This window comes from Muntiacus reevesi, chromosome 2, assembly GCF_963930625.1.
Source record: "Muntiacus reevesi chromosome 2, mMunRee1.1, whole genome shotgun sequence".
Taxonomy (NCBI): Eukaryota; Metazoa; Chordata; class Mammalia; order Artiodactyla; family Cervidae; genus Muntiacus; species Muntiacus reevesi.
In genome coordinates, this window is record NC_089250.1 from 259,170,320 (window position 1) to 259,195,457 (window position 25,138).

Below are 25,138 nucleotides of genomic sequence, written 5' to 3' on the forward strand. Positions count from 1 at the left end.
GCTAAACTAAAAAAGTAGGCCAATGAATAAAAGAAAGTTATATAGCTAATAATTATTAACAATATTTATCATTTATGGAGCACTTGTTGTGTGCATTTAGCCCTCCCAATGTTCCTATGGTATAGGTATTATTATTATCTCCATTTACAGATGACATAACTAAGGCCAAAGAGATTAAGAAACTTGCCCATAATCATGCACTTAGTAAGTCATTCAGCCAAGATTTGAACCCAAGTCTGTCTAGGCCCAGAAAAATCACTCTGCCAAAACGAGAAATAACTGGATGAGCCACATGATCATACGGTCAATAGAAGTATGTATCTGTGTTTCAAGATGGAAAAGATATGAGCTAAGAAAAAAAGAGCCAGTGAAGTGGAACATATTTAAAATATAAGAGCATGAGGGATTCCAAAGAGTTGGAAACAAAAAGAATCAATAGCAGAGGAAAATGAGTCATTTTGCAAAAATATGAAGAATACTGTTATCTTTTGAGGCCATAAAAAAAACATGAAGAAAAAAAAAACATGAAGAGCTATGGATATCAGAACTACAAAAAATTTTGTCATAGAATATTAGTAAATATTTTAGCTCAACTTTAAAAATCTCAACTGAAGAAAATATTAGATCATTTTAAAGAAGTAGTCAAATTACTCTTCCATATACTTCTAATTTTTAATCTATGAACAAGAAGGACTTTTAATAAACTGAGCTTAAAATCATTAGAATTATGGAATTGTTTTGGATTTCTTTTTGATCTGGGTGTCAATGAAAAGTTTTTTTCTTTCCTGAATTATAAGCTTTTTTCCTCAAAAACAGTGTAAACTATCAGATGAACTTTATGTTTCAGTTTGCTTTTGCTTCTCCAGATCATATTCAAATTTGAACTCAAGTTTTATAACCCAATATGGACCTGTTTATGCATAGCCATATCTCACATCTCCCCTGGTTCTGATCTTCTAGCTGTGTTTTTCCTCACCATGATTTTTGACTCATTTTTTTCCAACTTACTGGTAGGTTAAGGTAACTCATTGCAACTGTGTTGTAAAATAATACAGGAAACAAATACATGCTTAAAACATACAAGAGAACTGGCCATATCCTCTTCTTCCTGGAAAAGGGCAGAGTCTGGAGAATGCCAAGCTGAGGAAAAAGAAATAAAAACCTATTTACTTTAAAGCTCCAGATAAAGGACTACAGAAATCTTCAACACCAGCTACAAGATTACCTGTAATGACCCTCAGATCTTTAAGAAATATTAACCACCACCAGGCTACAGACACACTGAAGTGTACACAGATGGCTTATAATTTAATCCTATAGAATTTTCTAGAGGGCTAAGTCTAGGGTACCCAATGAATCTATTTCCAAAGGACCCAGATATAAGGATTCTATTCCTAATAGGAGACATATTAAGTACATAATAATAAATACTACAGAGATTTAAGGATTAAATTATTTATGAAGTACTATAAAGAATCTGGAAAGACTTTAATCATAGACAGGTTATAGGCACTGAGGAATATTCATATGATGAAATGAAATACAGTTATATTCTAAAGACATTTTAAAATAACTTATTAATTGACATTTTTTACCCTAAAAAATTCAGGTCCTTCAGGCTAGAAGTATCCCTGTTCTCTCTGAAACACAAGCAAAATGAAAGAAACAAAAGAAGAAAATCCCACAAGGACAAAGAATATAGAAGACTTTGACAGATAAGAGATGTCAACACTTCCTTTTCCGGTAAGCAGCCTCAGGTGACCTCTAAAAATGGTGGGCTATTCACTCGACCCAGAAAACCCCACAAAATCATGCAAATCAAGAGGTTCAAATCTTTGTGTTCACTTTAAGAACACTCGTGAAACTGCCCAGGCCATAAAGGATATGCATATCAGAAAAGCCACCAAGTATCTGAAGGGTGTCACTCTAAAGAAGCAATGTGTGACATTCCGTCGTTACAAAGGTGGAGTTGGTAGGTGTGCACAGGCCAAACAGTGGGGCTGGACGCAGGGTCAGTGGCCCAAAAAGAGTGCTGAATTTTTACTGCACATGCTCAAAAATGCAGAGAATAATGCTGAACTTAAGGGGTTAGATGTAGATTCTCTGGTCATTGAGCACATCCAGGTGAACAAAGCCCCCAAGATGCAGCACAGGACTTACAGAGCTCCTGGTTGGATCAACCCATACATGAGCTCTCCCTGCCACACTGAGATGATCCTTACTGAAAAAGAATGGATTGTTCCTAAACCAGAAGACAACATTGCACAGAAGAAAAAGATATCCCAGAAGAAACTGAAGAAACACAAACTTATGGCCCGGGAATAAATGCCGCAAAAAATAAATGCAAATAAAAGTAAAAAAAAAAAAAGAAAACAAAGAGAGAGATGTCAACAAAATTTTGAAAGCTAGAGAGCAGACAAATGACTGATTTCTAACTTAGAGAAGGGTGAAGCTTAACTGAGCTTCAGGTTGGGGAAACCATGGCAGAACACTTCAAAGGCTCAGGAATAGAGGCACTAGTTACTTCTGCAAGCAGGAGATTGGGGTGGGACTGAAAAACAAGGAACTAAATATAAAGTGGGCTTGAAGCAGTGTAGAGAAAATAAGGGAATTAAGTGAAAGCTGTCAGATTGAAAGATGAGGTACTCCCCTCAACTTTTTTCCTTTGTTTGCCTCCCAGCATTCCAGCTTATACTCCTCAATCTGTCTAGGACTACTTGCTGGGAAAATTGACTACCTCAAAAGAAAATGCATATAGATCCTGACACTGGTCAACCTTCAACCTCCAACAAAACACCATATTAGAAAGAAGGGAAAGAAGAGTGGGTGGGAGTCAGGATGGGGAGAGAGTGATGAGGAAGGAGTTAGGCAGAAAACAGAGATAAATCCTCACCTCCACTGTCAAAAGTCAATAGGAAATATTTAAAACAGAAATCAAACATTAGCGGTATGAGGATGTTATTTAGGAAAGCAGAGCTGAATACCAGAATATCCAGAAAAAAAACGTTCCAAGTAGTTGCTGATGGCTAGTGGGAAGAGGGTATGGAAAGGAATGGAACAGGAAACTTTTGTTTATAGTTATATATTTAACAGCACTTAAAAAAAATCTAAATGTATTTAAGAAAAATAGAAATTACATGAAAAATCTATTTAAAAAGCACCTGTCAAGTGAATAAAAACCATTGACAAAGGGATTTCCCTGGTGGTCAAGTGGCTAAGACTCCATGGTCCCAAAACAGGGGGCCCAGGGTTGATCCCTGGTCAGAGAACTAGATCCCAAATGCCTCAACTAAGACCTGGTACAGCAAAATTATAAAACAAAACAAACAAAACACCACAACAGTCAATAACTTGTGTAATTTCTTGGTAGGAGTACTGAACTTCTCTTTTTACATCCTCTCTCCTAAACTCTGCCCATCTCTGAGCCGCCTCACCTGTCCTTTCCATCATCCGAGTCAAACGCTTCATTGTCACACTGCTACTGTTGATCTCTGAAGGTTAAGATGTCCTTCAGTCCTTCCACAATCCATACAGAGGGGTTAAGATAGGGTGTAGGTCTAGCAATTCCAGGGTCCACTCTATCTCAGGACTCCCCAGCTGGTGGGGAAGGTCCCAGATCAGGAGGTCTCCTTCCATAACAGATTACCTGCTCTTCATGCTTCTTTCTCCTTACATCACAGATCTGTCTTATCTTTGTGGAGCCAGGACCTGTGGGTTTATGATATAAATCCAATTTACCTGATGTCTTCTCACTGCATCCCTATGGGAACCAGCCTTCAGGGTGCCCCCAGGGATCACTATCTTCTGGTATTCATGTTTCTCATACACCCCTGCCATACTGAATAAAGTTGACCTGTCTAACCAATAGGATATTGCAGAATGACAATGTGTGACTTCCAAGGTTAGGTCATAAAAGACACTGTTGTTTCTGTCTTGCACATTTTCGGATCATGTACTTTGAAAGAAGCCAGCTACCATAACAGGAAGATATTCAACCAACCCTAGGGAGAGGCTTGTGCCAGCAACCAACACCAGTTTGCCAGCCATCTTGGAAGCAAATCCTCCAATCCCCATTAGCCTTCTAATGACTGCAGCTCTGCCAACAACTGACTGCAACTTCATGAAATATCTGAGTCTGAATATCCTCCCCACTTCCCACAAAAGCTGAGATAATGTGTTTATTGTTGTTTAAGCCACTAAATTTTGAGTTACCTTATTACACAGTAATAGATAATTAATATAGTCCCGAACAACTGACTTCCTTGCTTCTAATTCACAGTCCCTGGAGTCACTGACCAGAGATACTGAGACAGCAGGAGTTTGGAAGACAACTCAGACTCAGCAACTCAGGTTGAACCAATAGAAACACCAAGAGTCTAGAAACAAAGGGAATAAAAATAGTCATCTTCACATAATATCTCCTCCTCAAATATCTTTTGTGAGCATAAGGGTATAGGCCTAATGCAGTGTCAGATATAAAGCTGAATCAAAAAACATTCAGATTTTCAGCAACCCCAAACTTGGAATAAAAGAGAGCTGCATTAAAAGTCCAGCTATTCCATTTCTTATCTATCTGGACAACTGAGGTAAATAAGAGTTGCAATTTAGAATTCCTATACTCATTTGAAATGAGAACTATATTCATGTCATAGTGACACTGTCACATGACATTAATTTATCATCTATGGTAAAAAAAATCATACACGAGAGGAAACTAATCCTTGTTATGTATGACAGAAAAGAGATAAAAACAGAAAACATTCAATTATAATAAATTTTGAGAAGCATTATGCCTGGGATATACTCCTAATATCCCTCACACCATTTCTATGGTTTTCCAAAGTCCATTATCACTAACAAATTATATAATTTATCATGCATGCTGTCCATCCCCTCATATAAAATACATGAAAACAGGGATTTATTTTTGTCTGTTTTGCTCCTGTTAGTAGGTGCTCAGAAAATATGTTGATAAACTGGTATAGCCACTAGGGAAAACAGTATGGCAGTCACAAAATTAAGAACAGAATTAATATACAATTCATAAATTCCACTTGTGGTATATATCCAAAAGAACTGAAAGCAGGCACTTGAACAAGTATCTGTATACTCATGTTTGTAGCAGCATTATTTGCAAAAGTCAAAAGATAGAAACAATCCAACTGTTCATTAACAGATGAATGGATAAACAAAACGTGGCATGTACAATCAATGAAATATTATTCAGCCTTAAAAAGGATGGAAATTCTGACACATGCTTTAACATGGATGAACCTTAAGGAGATGCTAAGTTAAAATAATCACAAATGGACAAATACTGTATGATCTTGTATACAGAGTACATAATGAGGTAACATCAAATTCACAGAGAAAGTAGAATCGTGGTTGCCTGCAACTGGGGGATTGTTAAGAACAGGGACTTATTATTTAATAGGTACAGAGTTTCTGTTTCACAAGATAAAAAGAGTTCTATGGATGGACAGTGGTGATGGTGGCATAGCAATGTGGATATAATGCCACTGAACTTGAAAGTGGTTTCAAGAAGACTTGAAACTGGTTAAGACAGTAAATTTTTGTAGGGTTTTTTTTTTTTTTTTTTTTTTTGCCTTTACTGAGGTATAACTGATTCACAAAAAACTGCACAAGTTTAATGTATATATCCTGATGAGTCTGGACATATGTATCTGTGATACCAATACCATGACCAAGGTACTAAACATATCCATCACCTCAAAAAATTTCCTTGTGTTGTTTAGTTTTTTTTTTGTTTGTTTGTTTAGTTTTTTAAATAAGAACACTGAACATGAGATCTACTCTCAACATATTTTAAAGTGCATAATACCATTTCTTAAATATAGGTACTATATTGTACAGGTCTCCAAAATTTATTCATCTTACATAACAGAAACTTTGCACTCACTGGAAAACAATTCGCCATTTCCCTCTCTCCCAGCCCCTTGCAACAACCATTCTATTCTGTTTCTTTGAATCTGATTATTTTTTTTTTGAATCTGATTATTTTTGATAGCTCATATGAAAGAATTTTATTTTTGATAGCTCATATAAAAGAACTGTGTAAAGAAAAAAAAAAGAACTGTGTAGTATTTGTCCTGCAACTGGCTTCTTTACTTATTTCACAATGTCCTAAAGATTCATCCATGTTGTCACAAATGGCAGGATTTACTTCTTTCTTAAGGCTGAGTAATATTCCAATGCATGTATATGCCACGTTTTCTTTATCCATTCATCTGTAAATAGAAAGATGTTTCCATATCTTGGCTATTTCAATAATGCTGCAATGAACATGGGAGTAAGGATATCATGACAGCAAAATTTATGTCATTTGTTATGTTCTCTCTACTTTCCCATAATTTTAAATACACACACATACACACAGAGTGGACCCTTGAACAACATGGGTTTGAACTGCATGAGTCCACTGATACACAGATTTGCTCTCAATCAATACATATTACAGTACTACTACACAATCTGAGGTTCATTGAACCTGCATTTGCAGAATCTAGGATACACAGAGCCAAGTGTAAAGTTCTACTTGGATTTTTGACTGCAAAAGAAGGGGAGGGGATTCAAAGGTCAACTGTATATCATGGGCAAATGAATTACTACTAATTTCAGGTAATTAAAATTAGAGGAAAGCAATATATCAGATAAGAAAAACATAAAATGGGTGGATAGTTTGGAGTTCAAGTGTTCTAAAATCTTATTTAGTTTGGGTTTTGATAAACACACATGTTAAAAATTCAAGGATAGGAAACCAAAGCAGTGGAGAGAGAAAAGGGGATAAGGTAAACCTGCACAATAAAAAAGAAGGCATAATAGAAAATAAAGCAAATTTTTATCAGCAACCACAATAAATGTAAATGAATTAAACTCACCTATTAAAATAAGTCAAACAGGATAAAAGGGGGGAAAGCCCAGCAATATGCTCTTTATAAGAGACAGACCTGAAGTATAAAGACATAAAGGGAGGGGATTGTAAAATGAAATTCCTGGAAAATACAGTAACAAAACCCAAAAAACAATATTAACAGACAAAAGAGAACCGTGGACTAAGACATTCACCAGGATAAAGAGACATGTTTCCTAATGATGCAGATTGAAATCTTAGTCCCAATTCTTCACTCCCCTCTAACAGGATTAGACATTCACACTTTTTGCCATTTAATTTTGCCTTGCCCTCTGGCTGTGGGTGTAATTAATGTTAAGCTTAGGCATCTGTAACATTAGTATACTTGGGAGCAGAGGTTTTTATGATTTCTTGTACTCTGGTGATCCACCAAGAGAAGAACAGGTCCTGGTAACCATTGTCCTTTTTTCCTGAGTTGCATAAAGAACACATGTGGAGCAGGTCTGAATGGATTCTGCAGCCCAGCCCTCCAGGCAAGCCCAGCCTACAAAACCTGAACAGAGATTCTGCAAACCTGTGAATAAGAGAATAAATGCTTGCTGTTGCATGCCACTGAGTTTAAAAGTGGCTTGTTAGGCAGCAGTACTATGATCACAATAACTAATACAAATAATAAAAGAAGCCACAGGAAGGTGAAATAATAAATCTGAAAAAGATCACCAAGGGAAACTGGAATGTAACAGAACGGGGCTAAGTATGGCTAGGGGCGGGGTGCAAAGAGGGCTAGGAAGCAGACTAAGAAACAGTGAACAATAGGGAGGAAAGACCACGTGAAACCAGGTACAGAAATTGCTTTCAAGCGGTTGCCAATTATGCCAAAAGGCGACACAGAAGTCAACTGAGGTAAGACAAGAAGCACTACACATCACAATCATACACTGTAGATCTATCTGATAATCACACGGACAACACCGCACGTTATCATAAATCACAATCACAAACATCACATGACACAAACATCCCATCACAATTACTCCATCACACTCACATAACCACACCCCTCATCATTCTCATACCATCACAATCTCTCTCTCTCTCTCATACACACACACACACACACACACACACACACACAGCATCGCAACTCCACAGACCATCATAATCACACACACACTCTAACTCTCCACCAGTTTCTTGTTCTTAGAACTCCAACCACTCTCCAGGGGCGTACTCCCACCCGGAGCAGTCCGCACTGCCACTATTCCACTCTGGGCCTCCTTAAAGGCTCCGCCCCGCCAGCCTCGCGCGTTGCTTCAGCCAAGAATGTTTCAGGCCCTCCTTAAAGTCCAGCTCCGAGGACGCGGTAGCGTCACCTGCCGGAAACACCCGAATGCGCATCTAGCGCGCAGTGTCTGGGAGGCCGGGTGAAGGCGACACTCGGGAAGCCAGGTGCGGGTAACTCCGAACCATCCCTCTGCGCCCGCCTCCCAACGGACGTTCCACAACACAACACCTCCCAGAACGTTCCGCGGCCGGAGTCAACTTCCGGCCAGAAAGGAGCAGGCGCTTCCTGTGTGAGGGAGGGGGTGAACCAGGTCCTATCGGGTGGCTGAGCCCCAGCGTGCTGAGATACCGCGAACTGCAACTCCGAGACCTGGCTAACCTCTGAATTGAAGGAGCAGTCGTTTCGGGTGGGTCCAGGCAGGGCGCTGAGAGGAATCGGCCTTGGGGGACAACTCTGGACCACATTTCCCAGAGGGCCTAGCGGCCTGTCACTCTTCTCGCGGGAGCTCGAAATTTTCATCACGACTGGCCGGGACCGTTAGATCCGTGAGGCCAGAGATCGTGGGCCCCTGGGGACCTGGTTCAACTCTGCAGGTTCGGACCCCGGGGGACCCGAAAGGTCTAAACTGAAGAGACAGGAGACCGATACGGAGCTTCTGTGCTGGCGGAATGGAGTGAGAAAGGGGGAGGGGGTTATGCGACCCGTGTGCAGATATAGGATGCCTATCATTGTGGAATTGTGACTGTGGGTCCCCAAGGTGGTACGTGCTCGTAACACCAAGACAGTGGGGTGCCTGCAACTGTGCGAGTGTAGATATGCGTCCTGTGGTGAGTTAGCGATTGGGTCTGTGTTACCACCTTTGCCTCTCTTGTGTGCAGATGTGCAGTGCGTGTTCTCTTAAGTATGACTGTGCAGAATGCATGGGCTTCCCAGGTGGCGCTAGTGGTAAAGAACCTGCCTGCCTATGCAGGAGACTTGAAGAGACGCGGGTTCGATCCCTGGGTCAAGAAGATCGTTAGAGGGCGTGGCAACCCACTCCAGTATTCTTGCCTGGAGAATCCCATGGACAGAGGAGCATGGTAGGTTACAGGCTATAGGACTGCACAGAGTTGGACACTATTGAAGCGTCTTAGCATGCACGCACGTGCGGAATGTACGAGTCTGATCATCTGTGCGGTTGTTACTCCAGAGCTCGTTCTTAGGAAACCTCTGTGAAGTTTGGTTTGATTGGAGTCCTCAACAGCAGTCACCTCAGCTTTCTCCTGAGACACTGAGATTGGACGGGACGCCCCCCATTTTCCTCTGATCTCCTTTACCTGTGTGTACTGAGGGGTGAGGATGAGGATGGGGCTGGGCTGCAGCTGACCTGTGACCTGCCCAGTGTCTTACCATTACTTTCTACTCTCCCAGTTATACCCTTCTCCAGGTGAGGCTCAAAAGAGAAGGAAAGAATGCATGATGAACTTCTGCAAGCAGTGTCCAAGGTATGTTGGGATTTACTCATTGTTTTCTGTCTTCTGAAAGTTAATGCTTGATATAGATATATCATTTGATGATAAGTTCCTATGATTTCCCTATGGAAAAAAGGATAGTTGAGCCTGCTACTGAAGCACAGTAACTCCCATATACCTAATGTTTACTTATTTGGAAAACGGCTCCACTTCTGTTGTCAAATTTTTTTCTTTTTAAATGCAATATTTATTATGACTTTAAAAGCATGACTATTTTAGAGAGTTTAAAAACAGAATTACCAAGAAAAAATAAAATAACACTCAAATAGCTGGTGTTAATATTTTTGTGTATTTTCATTGTTTTTCCAAAATCAAATTACACTTCATTTACCATTTTGAGTGATAGTCACTCAGTCATGTGTGACTCTTTGCGACCTCATGGACTGTAGCCTACCAGGCTCCTCTGTCTGTGGAATTCTCCAGGGCAAAAAAGTATTCTCCTCTGTCATCAAATGATCTTTGTAAATACAGTTTTTCAAAGGTACATATATTTTTCATGAATGAGTTACAGTTTATTCTTCATATCAGTTGTATGAGACATGAAGTCTTTGCTTTATCTCAGGAAGGGTGTGGAGGGCTGGCAGGGAGCTAGAATTTTGGAGTCTCCTTCTAACTAGAACAAAAATATCTTTATTCACTTATGTTTCAATATGTCTCATCTTGGGGAACTCACCAAATCACAAGGCTATCAATCACGTTATTTTTTTTTTTTTATTTGAGTATTAGAGTGTACCCAGGTAGAAGAGTCAGAATAGGGATACTATTTTCTCAAGGTATAGATTTGGAGCTGAAATTCAGTTCTCATGGAACTAAATTTAGAACTCTCAATTTTAAGAATGTGTGTTTGGTACAGAGGCAAAGAAAATCAGGATGAGAATTAGTCTTCTCAAATAAGCTTAAGGCCTTTCTATCTGAATTTCTTCAGAAACAGTTGAGTCCTTCCAATCCATTCTCCTGTGCCAAAGCCCAAACAGAGCGTCTGGTTCCCCTCTCCCATCAACCGCTAATTACACTCACCAGCTCTATATTGAAGATATTGCCCAATATTAATACTCTTGGGAGGTAGTATACTGCAGTGGAAAATAAATTTTAAAGGGAATAAAATGAAATTTGTTTTCAGAAGCTAATCTAATGTTTGATCTGGAAATACCTGAAACATTCCCAGTAAAATCAGAGAAAGACAAGGGTACACATCATTACCAATGTTATTTAACATTGTTCTGTAGGCATTAACCAAAGCACTTAAATAAAAGGAAAAATTAGGTTATAAATTAGAAAAGAGGGTGTAAGATTATTACTTTTTGCAGATAATGTGACTGTGTACCTGGAAAACCAAATCAACTTATAACCAACACTCTGAAATAAGCAGGACTTCATAGGAAGCAAGGAAAAGAATATTTTTTTTTCCCCTAAATTTCCACTCTCAACTCTATGGCTAATTTTTTTGTTGCCCTGGATAAAAGCTTGTGCAGTTCCTAAAATTGTTTTGATCACTGTTCGGTAGTTTTTGGTTATTTTCAGTCACAAAATCAGTCTTATTTAGTAATTACACTCTCTGGTTGAGTGTAATAATGTGAAAATTTTATTTAAAGCCTGTTCTCTATCTCAGGCTTACTTTAGGCCTGCACAATGCAAGCTTGCATTGTGAAAAGGAGGACATGTGGTCCTAAGCCGCTTTGTTTCCTTAACCTGAACTCCTTTCTTTGCTCCATAGTCAATTTCACATAGTCCTTTATCCTCCTATTCCTAGGTGTATTACTCTCTGGATCTGCTCCCAGATATTATTCTGGGCCTTGCCTTTTACAGTTATACTGGACTTTGTTCACCATTCTCATGTTAGTTTCCTAGCTTCTGAATATAATCTTTCATTTGCTTATTCTCTAGGTTTGATGGAACACATAAGCCAGTACCTTCCCAAGAAAAGCTGGACAGGAGAAAATTTAACGTTCATTCTCTATGAATCTAGAATTGTCTTGAGCTAATCTTCATACTAGCTTGGTATTTAATCTTGCTTGGTATATAATCTTCATATTAACTTTGACTGAGTATTGAATATTCTGTCAAAATTCGTTGTCCTTTGTAATATTAAAGGAATTAGAGACTTCCCTAGTGTTCTAGTGGCTAAGACTCTGCACTCCCAAAACAGGGGGCCCAGGTTCGATCCCTGGTCAGGGAACTAGATCCCACATGCAGTTAATTAATTAATTAAAAAATAAAAGGATCATTTCATTTTCTTATTTTAAATAGTGCTGTTGAGACATCCATTGCCGTTCCAATTTCTGAAAATTTTTAATGTGATCCACAGAAGCTTTTAAAAAGTTCTGTTTTTACCTGATATTCTGAAATTTTACTCCAAAATATAACATAAAGTTTATTTTTTAAAGTTTATCACATTTCCCCCTCTTTTAGGGCTTAAAGGGAACATGGGAAGGGACTCTCATTTATGCAGACTTTACTGTGGCCAGGCAGTGAGCTGCAGGCTTGCTATTTCATCTCATTGGAAAAGTCCACTCTATTTGCACACTCCTAGACAGATCCCTCTGTACATAGCAGATATGTCTTGGCTGATGTAATAGGGTCCAGCTCCTTCAGTTTGCTTAATAATCTGTCCTTTTCTGTAGAGCTCTCTACCATCTCATCTACTACCATCATTTTCTTCTCTCCTTCCATTGTGAAAGCATGTGTGTTATTTTCAGGGATCAATGATGTTCAGGGACGTGTCTGTAAACTTCTCTCAGGAGGAATGGAAATGCCTGGACTCTGGTCAGATGAATTTATACAAAGAAGTGATGTTGGAGAATTTCAGCAACCTGGTTTCAGTGGGTAAGGATGACTGTCTCCCCAATTCAGAGTCTGCTCTTGGGAATGTCTCCTTTCTCCACTGTGAATTACTCATTCCAGATAACTGGCTAAATTCCTGCTCTCTGTCCCCCAAGGAATGGTTGAGTTGGAATGGAATGAAAGAGCTGGAAATGGGCAGCTCTGTTGGGATATGGCTTAAGCTTCATCTTCATCCTTTCTCTGGTCCGTCCTGTAGTGGCATCTCTCTTGATCACCAAAGGACTGGATCTGATTTCTGGGACACCAACAGCATAACCATGTCCCATGTCTTTTCTTGTGATCAGGACTTTCCAGTTCTAAACCGGCTGTGATCTCCTTATTGGAACAAGGAAAAGAGCCCTGGATGATTGACAAAGAACTGACCAGAGGCCTTTGTTCAGGTAAGCGAGAGATGACAATGCAGGAATAGAGCCTGAGGAGATATTACCTATAAGATGTTATCAGGAAACTCCCTTCAAAAACCCAAGGCCTCGTCCATAAAAGATATATCTTGGTTTTTTTCCTCTTATACTTTTTTCTCTGTCCAATGTAGCAAGTATTAATGCCTTCCTTCTTCATTTCCAAGGCAGTTTATTCTACCCACTTTTTAGATTTCGTTCCTTCATAGGATATGCTGCATTTAGACTTATGTAACAGTAGATATTCCCACCCTAAGAAGTGTGTGTGTGTGTGTATTTGTGTTTTCTCTTCCAATACTGGTTTTCATTTTATCTACTTCCCAGAAAATTACTAGCTGTAATTTTCAGAACCCTTTCCCAATCACTCCTCTCTTTATCCTCCCCAAAAATACATACTATCTTGACTTCTAACTCTATGAAGTAATTTTTGCCTGTTTCTGTGCTGCATGTAAGTGGAATCATACAGTACTTATGCTTTTTTTTTCCCCCTCAACTTTATATTTATGGGATACATCACCCATGTTATTGCATATCAGTTCAGTTCAGTTGCTCAGTCGTGTCTGACTCTTTGCTATCCCATGGACTGCAGCACACCAGTCTTCTCTGTCCATCACCAACTCCCGGAGCTTGCTCACGCCTGTCCATCAAGTCAGTGATGCCATCCAACCGTCTCATCCTCTGTTGTCCCCTTCTCCTCCTGCCTTCAATCTTTCATCAGGATGTTTTTAAATGAGCCAGTTCTTCGCATCAGGTGGCCAAAGTATTGGAGTTTCAGCTTCAGCATCTGTCCTTCCAATGAATATTCAGGACTGATTTCCTTTCGGATGGACTGGTTGGATCTCCTTGCAGTCCAAGGGACTGTCAAGAGTCTTGTCCAACACCACAGTTCAAAAGCATCAATTCTTTGGTGTTCAGCTTTCTTTATAGTCCAACTCTCACATCCATACATGACCACTGGAAAGACCATAGCTTTGACTAGATGGACCTTTGTTGGCAAAGTAATGTCTCTGCTTTTTAATATGCTGTCTAGGTTGGTCATAACTTTTCTTCCAAGGAGCAAGTGTCTTTTAATTTCATGGCTACAGTCACCATTTGCAGTGATTTTGCAGCCCCCCAAAAATAAAGTCTGTCACTGTTTCCATTGTTTCCCCATCTATTTGCCATGAAGTGATGGAACCAGATGCTATGATCTTAGTTTTCTGAATGTTGAGTTGTTGTTGTTTTTTTTCATTTATTTTTATTAGTTGGAAGCTAATTACTTTACAATATTGTAGTGGGTTTTGTCATACATTGACATGAATCAGCCATGGATTTACATGTATTCCCCATCCCGATCCCCCCTCCCACCTCCCTCTCCACCCGATTCCTCTGGTTCTTCCCAGTGCACCAGGCCCGAGCACTTGTCTCATGCATCCAGCCTGGGCTGGTGATCTGTTTCACCCTAGATAATATACATGTTTCTATGCTGTTCTCTCGAAACATCCCACCCTCGCCTTCTCCCACACAGTCCAAAATTCTGTTCTGTACATCTGTGTCTCTTTTTCTGTTTTGCATATAGGGTTATCATTACCATCTTTCTAAATTCCATATATATGCATTAGTATGCTGTATGGTCTTTATCTTTCTGGCTTACTTCACTCTGTATAATGGGCTCCAGTTTCATCCATCTCATTAGAACTGATTCAAATGAACCAGGCTTCTCGCGCCGCCGCTGCAATGGGCCTCCCACTCTTTGATTTTCATCAAGAGGTTCTTTAGTTCTTCGCTTTTTGCCATAAGGGTGGTGTCATTTATGTATCTGAGGTTATTGATATTTCTCCCAGCAATCTTGATTCCAGCTTGTGCTTCATCCAGCCTGGAACTTCACATGATGTACTCTGCATGTAAGTTAAATAAGCAGGGTGATAATATACACGCATTTATTGCATATAGCTAATGTTGATTCATTCTCAGTGCTATGTGGTATTCCATTCTATGGATATATCTTATATTGTTTATTCTGTATTGCTAATTATTATAAATTAAGTATCCTTTCTACTATTAACTGTTTGGTTGTTTTCCAGTTTTTAGCTATTTTACATAATGCTGCTGTGAACATCTGTGTACATATATTTTGGTGTGTATATATACACATTTCTTTTGGGTGTGTACACAGGAATGGAGTTACTAGGTAATAGGATATGTGTTGGTTCAGTTTTAATAATGCCACTTTTCCAAAGTGGTTATGCCAATTTATATTTCCAATAGCAGTATGAATGTTGCTATTGCTCTGCATTCTTGCCAGTTCTTGATATTGCTAGACCTTTCAATGTTAGCCATCCTGTGGTATGTTTATGTGCGTGTGTGTGTGTGTGTGTGTTCTGTGACTTGCCCATTCAAGTTTCTTGGTTCTGTTCATTGGGTTGTCTTTCTTTCTCTTAGTGATTTGAAGAAGCTCTTTGTATATTCTGAATATGAGCCTTTGTAAATATCTACCTGTATTGCTTACTTTTTTATTCTCTTAGTGTTATCTTTTGATGTTATTAATTTTAAGAAGACAAGCTTACCTATCTTTTCCTTTATAGTTGTTGCTTTTTGTGTTTTGTGTAGGATTCATTGCCTACTCCAAAGTCGTGAAGATATTTCCTATGTTATATTCTAGTAACTTTGTTGCTTTACCTTTTACATTTAGATCTCCAGTTCCTTGGAGCTGATATTTGATGTAGTATGAGGTAGGAGTCAAATTTCATTTTTTTTCCCCCAGGTGAATATGCAGTTGACCCAACTAGGTCTACTGGAAAGACTTTCTCTATATAAAAGGCTACTTTGCCATAAATCAAGTGTTGCCACATCTATAAGTCTGTCTCTGGACTTTATTATGTTCTGTTTGCTTGTCTACCTTTGTCAGAATACCACACTAGAATAGTACTATAGCATTTTCAAAAACCTGCTCACTGTCTTGTGTTATTGACATTGTTTCCTCTATTCTTTTCCATGAGCACCTTTATTTTTCAAAATTTCCTTTATAACTGTAGTCCACATGTCCTAGTGACATTGCCCTTCGGTAAAATTGCCTGCTTTCCAGTACTTTTAATGTATATTAGGAAAAAAAATGTTTATTAGACATACTTAACAGGGCATTACACTCTAGTTTTGAGGCTTTTGTTTTTCCCTTTTTCCTTTAAATGCTATTTAAGTCAGTAAATCAATAAAACTCCAAAAGTGCAAACCTTTAATAAAGCAAAGTCATGAACTGAAAATACATCAAAATTAAGAATTTCTGTTAAATGAAGGACACAAAAGATAAGTTTAATGCTGAGTAGATTGGAAGATAGTTGCTAATTAATAGGAAGAAGTTAGTGACCCAATAAAAATACTGATAAAGGCTAAAGAGGTTAAAATGCTAATCAATAAACCTTTCAGATGTTGACACTTAATAATTACAAGTGCAAATGATGACCATAATGAAATATCACTTTTCACTTACTATACATGGAAAAGTAGAAAGCTGGATAATGACAGCTGTGAGTGGGGACGTAGAAATTCTTAATGCATTCTTGTGAAAGTATAAAATGGTTTTGCCTTTCTCTATAGTCATCTGTTACTACTTAAAATGGTATACACATACCCCACTTTTGAGTATATATCTACAATTGAAAATCATACAAAAGAATAAATACTTCATGTCTTTCCAGTGCCATACCAGTCTATTTTTCAGGTCCATTTGAGGATTATTTAATTATCTGGGGAAATGTACCTTTGTTTCACTTATTATCTGCTACTCATTAGGGACCGAGTTCTCTTAAAATTAGATGTTAAATTTAAAAAGATTGGTAAGTTGCAAATGATTTGTCTAGTGGAAAAGGTAGCCTGGTAGGAATAGGATAGTATCTTATTATCTTATTCTTAGGTAAAAGGATTATCCCATTATCTTAAAGATTTTTATCTTTTTTTCTGTTAATGTGGCTGATATCACCATCTGCTTTTATGCTTGCTTCTGGACATCCTGGGCTTGAAATAAAGATATTGTACTACTGCACTCTATAGTCACCAGTGAAGTTGCTCAGTCATGTCCGACTCTTTGCAACCCCATGGACTGTAGCCTAGCAGGCTCCTCCATCCATGGAAATTTCCAGGCAAGCGTACTGGAGTAGGTTGCCGTTTCCTTCTCCAGCGCTCTGTAGTACTATACAACCACTTGTAGAGGATGCACACACATGAGAGTGTACACCAGACACATGAGCTAGCTTATGTGATTGGACATGTGAAAGATGTACTTTTGCATTTTTGAAAGTTTGCAACTTGAAGGTTCATCTGTAAGGGGCTTACTCTATGGTTTTCTCCATTCAGCCATTCTCTTTTTATTTGAGAGTTTAATCCATTTACATTTGAAGTTATTGTTAATAAGTAACAACTGACTATTGCTATTTTATTATTTTCTGTCCTTGTAGTTCTTTTGTCCCTCTTTCCCTCCCTTGCTGCCTTCATTTTCTTTCTTTTTTTTTCATTTTCTTTCTTTATTTGTATTGATATGCTTTGAATCCTTTATTTTTCTTTTGCTTATCTTCTATAAGGTGTTTTCTTTGTAATTATCATGGGGCTTTCAAAAATATAACAGTTTGTTTTATGCTGATAACAGTCACATACAAAAATAATTTTACTTCTCATTATCCACACTTCGTGCTATTGACCTTGTACCCATCTGGTACATAGATTAGTTCACCAACCAGGAACTTTCCTTCAATCCTTGCCAAGTATTTTACTGGAGTGTCATTATTTAGGCAAGTGTGACCAGCCGCATCCTTTGAAACAAAGGATCCACTGTGAATCACCTCCTTATCATAAAGTCAGATATGATCAGAAGACACTTGTTGTGAATAATGAAAGATAATCCAGTGGTTTTTGAAGCTCTTCGAAGAACTGGGAACAAAGACCAGACACATTTTTTTATATCACAATATGTGTATTTTCTGTTAATTCTTTCTTCTCAGTTCAGTACCAATGTCCCTTGCCTATGCTAGATGTTCCTGAGTCCAGATTTTCTCTGGTTCCATTTTTCTAGATTTCTAGTTTTCCTTGAGAATGGAAAACTGTAATCATCCTTTTCTGTGGGATGGGGAGGAGATACACTCTGAATTCATCCTTCAGCTTTTACTCTGCTCTGCACTCTGCTATTAGAAGTGAATGATGCCTCCAGTTCTTATGTATTTGAAGGGATTTGCACCATGAATCAATACTGTGGAATTCACCCACTGGAGCTTGTTTGGTATTCTCTGGTCTGCAGTCACTTATCACTCATCCATTGACTTTCCTGTTTTCAAGTTCTGTTTCTTCTCTAGTATCTTTTATCCTCATGGGGTTTTCCTTTCCCCTTGTTAAGCTTTTAGTGTAATTTTCTTATGGATTCATGAAAAGTTTTGGTAAACTTATACCTACAGTCTGCCATTTTTAACAGAAATTATACCCCCTTTTTAAAAAAATACAGTTGTCCCTCATTAAGTCACAAATTCTATATTTATGAATTTGCTTACTAGCTGAAATTTATTTGTAAATCCCAAATCAGTACTTAACAGTGTTTCCATGGTCATTAGCAGATATAATGCAGAGTGGGGAAAATCCTCTTTTCTCACAGAGATTGTTTCATTCTTATTTTGTTCTTTCTCACACTCAAGCTGCCTCCCTTCTTAGTGACTGCCATGGCTTGAAGATTCCATTTCTCTCTCCCAGCATCAGCATCACAGAATTCGAAGGCAAACTGTTTTCACTGCATCCCCAACATGTACCAGGCTCTATTCACAGAAGTGATTTACCTGTCTACCATTTTCACCCGTTTCATTCAGCACCCTAGACTTGCTGTGGGCTGTCCTGCAGTGTGAATTTGCCGACAATATACCCTTTGCTTACAGTCACTAACCCTCCACTATCCCCATTTATACATTTAAACACATTTATTCCTCAGTAGTCCTGAAAGCCTGACAGTTATCCACAAATTACAAGACATAGTATGGTGCTCTGTGAGTATGTGCTTATATAAATGTATGTATGCTTAGAATCACTGTATAATGTGGAGGATATCCCTGAATAGTGTGGACTCACTGAAGTTGCAGGTGATTCTGATCCCCACCAGGTTGTCTTCAGCTTCCTCTATTGCCTCTCCTTAATGTCTGTGCTTTTCATATCAATTTTACAAATTGCTTAGCCCTGTTTGAGAACTATCTGTTTACTTTCCCATATATTATTTTCAGTTTAATCTTTGCATTTTTCAGACATTTAACCTTTCCCAGAATAAGAAAAATAAACATTTGCCTTTCTGTTTTCTTTCAGATCTGGAATCCATGTGTGAGACCAAGTTATTATCTCTAAAGAAGAGACATTTTAGTCAAGTAATATTTTCCCATGAAGACCTACCCACTTTTTTTCAGCCCACATTTCTCATTCCACATCAAAAAACTATTAATGAAGAGAAATCCTGTGAATATAAAATATGTGGAAAGGCCTTTAATCAAAACTCACAGTTTATTCAACATCAAAGAATTCATTCTGCTGAAAAAAATTATGAATGTAAGGAGTGTGGGAAATCCTTTAGTCGTGGCTCACTTGTTACTCGACATCAGAGGATTCACACTGGTGAAAAACCCTATGAATGTAAAGAATGTGGCAAGGCTTTTAGCTGTAGTTCGTATTTTTCTCAACATCAGAGGATTCACACTGGTGAGAAACCCTATGAATGTAAGGAATGTGGAAAGGCCTTTAATTATTGCTCAAACCTTAATGATCATCAGAGAATTCACACTGGTGAAAAACCCTATGAATGTAAAGTATGTGGAAAAGCCTTTACTAAGAGTTCACAACTTTTTCCACACCTGAGAATTCATACCGGTGAGAAACCTTATGAATGTAAGGAATGTGGGAAAACCTTTACTCAACAGTCAAGGCTTATTCAACATCACAGAATGCACACTGGTGAGAAACCTTATGAGTGTAAGGAATGTGGGAAGGCCTTTAGTAGTGCCTCAACACTTACTAACCATCACAGAATTCACACTGGCAAGAAACTCTATGAATGTAAAGAATGTGGAAAGGCCTTTATTCAGAGCTCTGAACTTATTCAACATCAGAGAATCCATACAGATGAAAAACCATATGAATGTAATGAGTGTGGAAAGGCTTTTAATAAAGGCTCAAACCTTACTCGTCATCAAAGAATTCACACTGGTGAGAAACCTTATGACTGCAAAGAATGTGGAAAGTCCTTTAGTAGTCGCTCTGACCTCATCCGCCATGAGGGAACTCATAATGGATAAGTGATAGTTCCTTTTGATAAACTTGATAGTAATATTTTTAAAACAAGTAATGCAAAAAAAAAAAAAAGCAAGGGAAAAAAAAACTGAAGGTTCTTCCTTGTCAAGTTTCCTAGGGCTGCTGTAATGAAGTACCAAGTACCACAAAACAAGGTGGATTAAAACAACAGAACTTATTCTCTCATAGTTTTTGAGACTTGCAACCCAAAATCAAAGTTGTTGGCAAGTTTGGTTCCTTCCAGGGATTTAGGAAGAATCTGTTCCACACCCTTCTCCTAGCTTCTTATAGCAGCAATTTTTGACATGCCTAGGCTTATAGAAGCATTGCTGCTATCTCTGCCTCAATCTTCACACTATGTTCTCTGTGTGTCTCTGCATCTGTTCTGTTATACAGACACAGGTCATATTGGATTAGGGCTCACCTAATCTTAAAGGACCTCATCTTAACTTGATTTTATCTGCAAAGACCTTATTTCTAGGTACTATCACATTAACATACCAGGGGTTTGGACTTCCAACATAGTTTAACCCGTTACACTCTTAGCACTATTTTTTCTAATGTGTTTGTAATTTTATACATAACATTAATCAAATGTATTTTTAAATGTATTTAATAATGTGAATTCAAGGTCTAAATTAAACCCCCTTTTCCCTCAAAAAATTCTATCCCCCAAATTCCATGTTTTAGGACCATCTTTTCTATTTCCGTGGCCTACATAATACTACACTGTCAATTGTGTTGCATAGGCTGTCTTTGAATTCATGGTGGAATTATAAATTTGTATTTGAAGGCAGCTCTATTCTTCTTTTGTTAGGTTAATATTTTCTTGTTGTTAAAAAAAAACAGGGCACAAAGAAAAAAAGATTTATAAGCCTGTGAAACAGAAATGACTTCTTTCAAATTATCATAGTATATCCTTGCAGGCTTTATTTAATGTAATCATGACATACATGTTGTACCATAACCTGCTTTTATGCTACTGTTTAAGTACAGGTGTTTGTGTATTATTATTTTTAATGGTGTCATAATCTTTTCTGTGGTTGATTCTCATTTTGCTGAATAACTACTGATAAACATTTTGGTGCCTGTTTAAACTTTTGCAGTTACAGAAGTTGCCTTCTAAATGCAACTTTAGTACTTTTTTTGTTTGAAATTTCAAAACATTTAATTTCAATGTTGAAATAACTAGTGAATATTTTCTCCCTGTAAAAAATTGCCAATAATCCCCAATTCCCTCATAATTACTATTATGAATTTATTTTTATCCTTTGAAACCTTTTTTAAAAAGTTTTTTACATGCATGTGTACACACAACCAAATATGTAAACAGTTTAGAGAAAGTGTTGCTTTATACTTTTTTGTATGTAATTACATACTAATGATGGTTATGTTGGATTGCTGTAAGGATCTAACTCATTTGAGTTAAGTGGAAAATGGGAATCTTACCTAACATATAGTAAGAATGTAGCTGGTAGTTATCCAAAATTAACATTAATAGTTTCAACATTATTATTTATGGAAAGGACTTTTACCATGTTTCATCATATTAACACTTTAATTTATATCAAACAGTTCATAATGAAAAAAGGACCTATGGCTGTAATGTTTGCAAAAAAGCATCTTAGCAACACTTACTCCTAATTCAACATGAAGTATAGAAAGAAAAATAAAACACTGAGAAAATCTGGAGACAAAGAATGGGTGAATAAGCCTACATTAACACCTTGTACTTCAGGCTGCACAATTATCTCATACCCAGCAAAAAACCTATTGATCAAGAATAGTTGAAAACCCATTTGTCAAAAAAGAGAAAGACATGAAATATTAAGTTAATAATCACTTCCTTCTCAGAAAACCTGTAGATCATATTCTTTTCCATAATGGGAAAAAATTAAAATATGATAGATAATAATATCTAAATATTGACAAATTTAGATATTTAGACAATATCTAAATATTGACAAAGCTCCTCCAAATGTTGGGGCTTCCCTGGTAGCTCAGTGGTAAAGAATCCACCTGCCAAGCAGGAGATGTGGATTTAATCCCTGGGTTGGGAAGATTCCCTGGAGAAGGAAATGGCAACCCACTCTATTCTTGCCTGGGAAATCCCATGGACACAAAAGATCAGACAAAACTGAGCAACTAGGCAGGCACACACAAGCATACAAGCACATTATGTAGGAAAACTTTTGGGGGTTGACAGGCAACTAGATCTATATTTAGATTAGAATGTAGAGGCTGGGACTTCCCTGGTCCAGTGGTTGAGAGTCCACTTGCCAGTGCAGGGGAAAAGGGTTTTATCCTTGGCCCAGAGTTGGACACGACTGAAGCGACGCAGCAGCAGCAGGAAGATTTCACATGCTGCAGGGCGATTAAGCCAGTGCACCACAACTAGTGAAGCCTGTGCTCCCTAGAGCCTGTGCTCTGGAACAAGAGAAGCCTCTGGAATGAGAAGCCTAACCATGGCGACTAGAGAGTAGCCCCTGCTCCCTGTAATTAGAGAAAGGCCCCTGCAGCAAAGAAGACCCAGCGTGGCCATGTGCCGTGCTTGTGTGCTTAGTCACTCGGTCGTGTCTGATACTTTGCGACTCCGTGGACTGTAGCCCACCAGGCTCCTCTGTCCATGGGGATTCTCCAGGCAAGAATACTGGAGTGGGTTTCCATGCCCTCCTCCAGGGGATCTTCCCAGCCCAGGGATCGAACCCAGGTCTCCTGTGTTGCAGGCAGATTCTTTACTCTATGAGCTACCAGGGAAGCCCAGCGCAGCCATACATAAATTAAAAAAAATTTTTAATGTATCAGCTTGCTGATAGTATCAGGAAATCCCTAATAAATTAACTAAATATATAAGACAAAATGTCAGAATAATGAAAGCAAACTAAATTCAAACGTAGAAGAAAAGACTTCCCTGGTGGTCCAGTGGTTGCCATGCCAATCTTCCAATACAGGGGATGAAGGTTTGTTCCTTGGTTGGGGAACTAAGATCCCACATATCTCTTGGTGAGGAAAAAATAAGAGATTGTCAAGAGAATGAGAAGACAATTCATAGGATGGTATAAAATGTCTACAAATCATATATCTGATAAGAGATTATATCTAGAGTATATAAAGAACTCCAAAAGCAATATAAAAAACGGGCTTGCCTGGTGGTTCAGCGGCAAAGAATCCGACTGCCAATGCAGGAGATACAGGTTAGATCCCTAATCCAGGAGAATCCCACATGCCTTGAAGCAGCTAAGCCTGTGTACCACAGCTATTGGGCCTGTGCTCTGGATCATGGGAGCCACAAGTACTGAGACCTGCTCCTTAGAGCCTGTGCTCTGCAACAAGAGAAGCAACTGTGATGAGAGGCCCAAGCAACAAAACTAGAGAGTAACCCCAACACTGCAACTAGAAAAAAGCCCAAGCAGCAACAAAGGCCCAGAACAGCCAAAAATTAATTTTTAAAAAACCTGATTAAAAAATGGGCAAAGGTCTTGAATACACGTTTCTCCAAAGATAGTATACAGGTGGCCAATGAACACAAGAAAAGATGCTCAATATCACCAATAAGTTCAGTTGCTCAGTCGTGTCCAACTCTTTGCGACCCCATGGACTGCAGCACACCAGGCCTCCCTGTCCATCACCAACTCCTAGAGTTTACTCAAACTCATGTCCATCGAGTCGATGATGATGCCATCCAACCATCTCATCCTCTGTTGTCCCCTTCTCCTCCTGCCTTCAATCTTTCCCAGCATCAGGGTCTTTTCAAATGAGTCAATTCTTCACATCAGGTGGCCAAAGTATTGGAGTTTCAGCTTCAGCATCAGTCCTTCCAATAAATAATCGGGACTGATTTCCTTTAGGATGGACTGGTTGGATGTCCTTGGTGTCCAAGGAACTCTCAAGAGTCTTCTCCAACACCACAGTTGAAAAACATCAATTCTTTGGCGCTCAGCTTTCTTTATGGTCCAGCTCTCACATCCATACGTGACTACTGGAAAAACCATAGCTTTGACTAGACCTTTGTTGGCAAAGTAATGTCCCTGCTTCTTAATATGCTGTCTAGGTTGGTCATAACTTTTCTTCCAAGGAGCAAGTGTCTTTTAATTTCATGGCTACAGTCACCATCTGCAGTGATTTTGGAGCCCAGAAAAATAAAAATCTGTCACTGTTTCCCATGAAGTGATGGGACCAGATGCCATGATCTTAGTTTTCTGAATGTTGAGTTTTAAGTCAACTTTTTCACACTCCACTTTCATCAAGAGGCTCTTTAGTTCTTCTTCACTTTCTGCCATAAGGGTGGTATCATCTGTGTATCTGAGGTTATTGATATTTCTCCCGGCAATCTTGATTCCAGCTTGTGCTTCTTCCAGCCCAGCGTTTCTCATGATGTACTCTACACGTAAGTTAAATAAGCAGGGTGACAATACTGCTTGACGTACTCCTTTCCCTACTTGGGACCAGTCTGTTGTTCCATGTCCAGTTCTCACTGTTGCTTCCTGAGCTGCATATAGATTTCTCAAGAGACAGGTCAGGTGGTCTGGCATTCCCATCTCTTTAAGAAGTTTCACAGTTTGTTGTGATCCACACAGTCAAAGCCTTTGGCGTAGTCAATAAAGCAGAAGCAGACGTTTTTCTGGAACTCTTGCTTTGGCATTGTTTGCTATCTCCAGTACCAAGAACAGTGCCTGGTTCATGGTAAGCACTCTGTATGCACTTGTGATAAATGGATATATTACTTCTATTTAGAGTTCAAGAACTCTCAGGAAGGGATTTCCCTGGCAGTCCAGTAATGAAGACTTTGAGCTTCTACTGTGGGGGCCTGAGTTTGATTCCTGGTTGGGGAATTAAGATTTCACATGCCCTGTGGTGCAGCCAAAAAAAAAAAAAAATTTTTTTTTTTTTTTTAAAGTCCCAGCAAGCACATCCAGAATACATGGCTCACTCAGCTCTGTTCCAGCACAGTCAC

General features: G+C 38.7%; 2 protein-coding genes across 22 annotated transcripts in view; one reads left to right on the forward strand and one right to left on the reverse strand.

Moving 5' to 3' along the window:
• ZNF568 (zinc finger protein 568) overlaps positions 1 to 8,735 on the reverse strand; it is a 23,808-nt gene extending 15,073 nt beyond the window's left edge. For 2 of the 17 annotated variants that reach the window (XM_065925825.1, XM_065925824.1), the window contains exons 1-2: positions 8,109 to 8,357; positions 6,900 to 6,968 (exon numbers count right to left, since the gene is read on the reverse strand). Coding sequence is in view for 13 of the 17 variants with exons in the window: in XM_065925811.1 (XP_065781883.1) it covers positions 8,535 to 8,675 (141 nt within the window). In the remaining 4 variants the exon portion in view is untranslated. Of the gene's footprint in view, positions 1 to 1,008; positions 1,141 to 3,434; positions 3,709 to 4,212; positions 4,377 to 6,899; positions 8,013 to 8,043; positions 8,076 to 8,102; positions 8,358 to 8,534 lie in introns of those variants that run through there. The other 15 variants (XM_065925814.1, XM_065925812.1, XM_065925813.1 and 12 more) reach the window with 15 other exon arrangements.
• Positions 8,424 to 21,854, forward strand: ZNF829 (zinc finger protein 829). 5 transcript variants are annotated; one of them, XM_065925929.1, is made up of 7 exons: positions 8,711 to 8,829; positions 9,127 to 9,235; positions 9,346 to 9,474; positions 9,567 to 9,640; positions 12,364 to 12,490; positions 12,793 to 12,888; positions 19,210 to 21,854. In XM_065925929.1, the coding sequence occupies exons 4-7, from the start codon at positions 9,608 to 9,610 to the stop codon at positions 20,187 to 20,189; spliced, it is 1,236 nt and encodes a 411-aa protein (XP_065782001.1). In that variant the 5' UTR covers positions 8,711 to 8,829; positions 9,127 to 9,235; positions 9,346 to 9,474; positions 9,567 to 9,607; the 3' UTR covers positions 20,190 to 21,854. The 5 variants fall into 5 exon arrangements, with proteins under 5 accessions (XP_065782005.1, XP_065782004.1, XP_065782000.1 ...); XM_065925931.1 differs by having other exon boundaries at positions 8,619 to 8,749; positions 9,127 to 9,474; XM_065925933.1 differs by lacking the exons at positions 8,711 to 8,829; positions 9,127 to 9,235; positions 9,346 to 9,474 and adding an exon at positions 8,424 to 8,562 and having other exon boundaries at positions 12,406 to 12,490.
• The last annotated feature ends 3,284 nt before the right edge of the window (positions 21,855 to 25,138 follow it).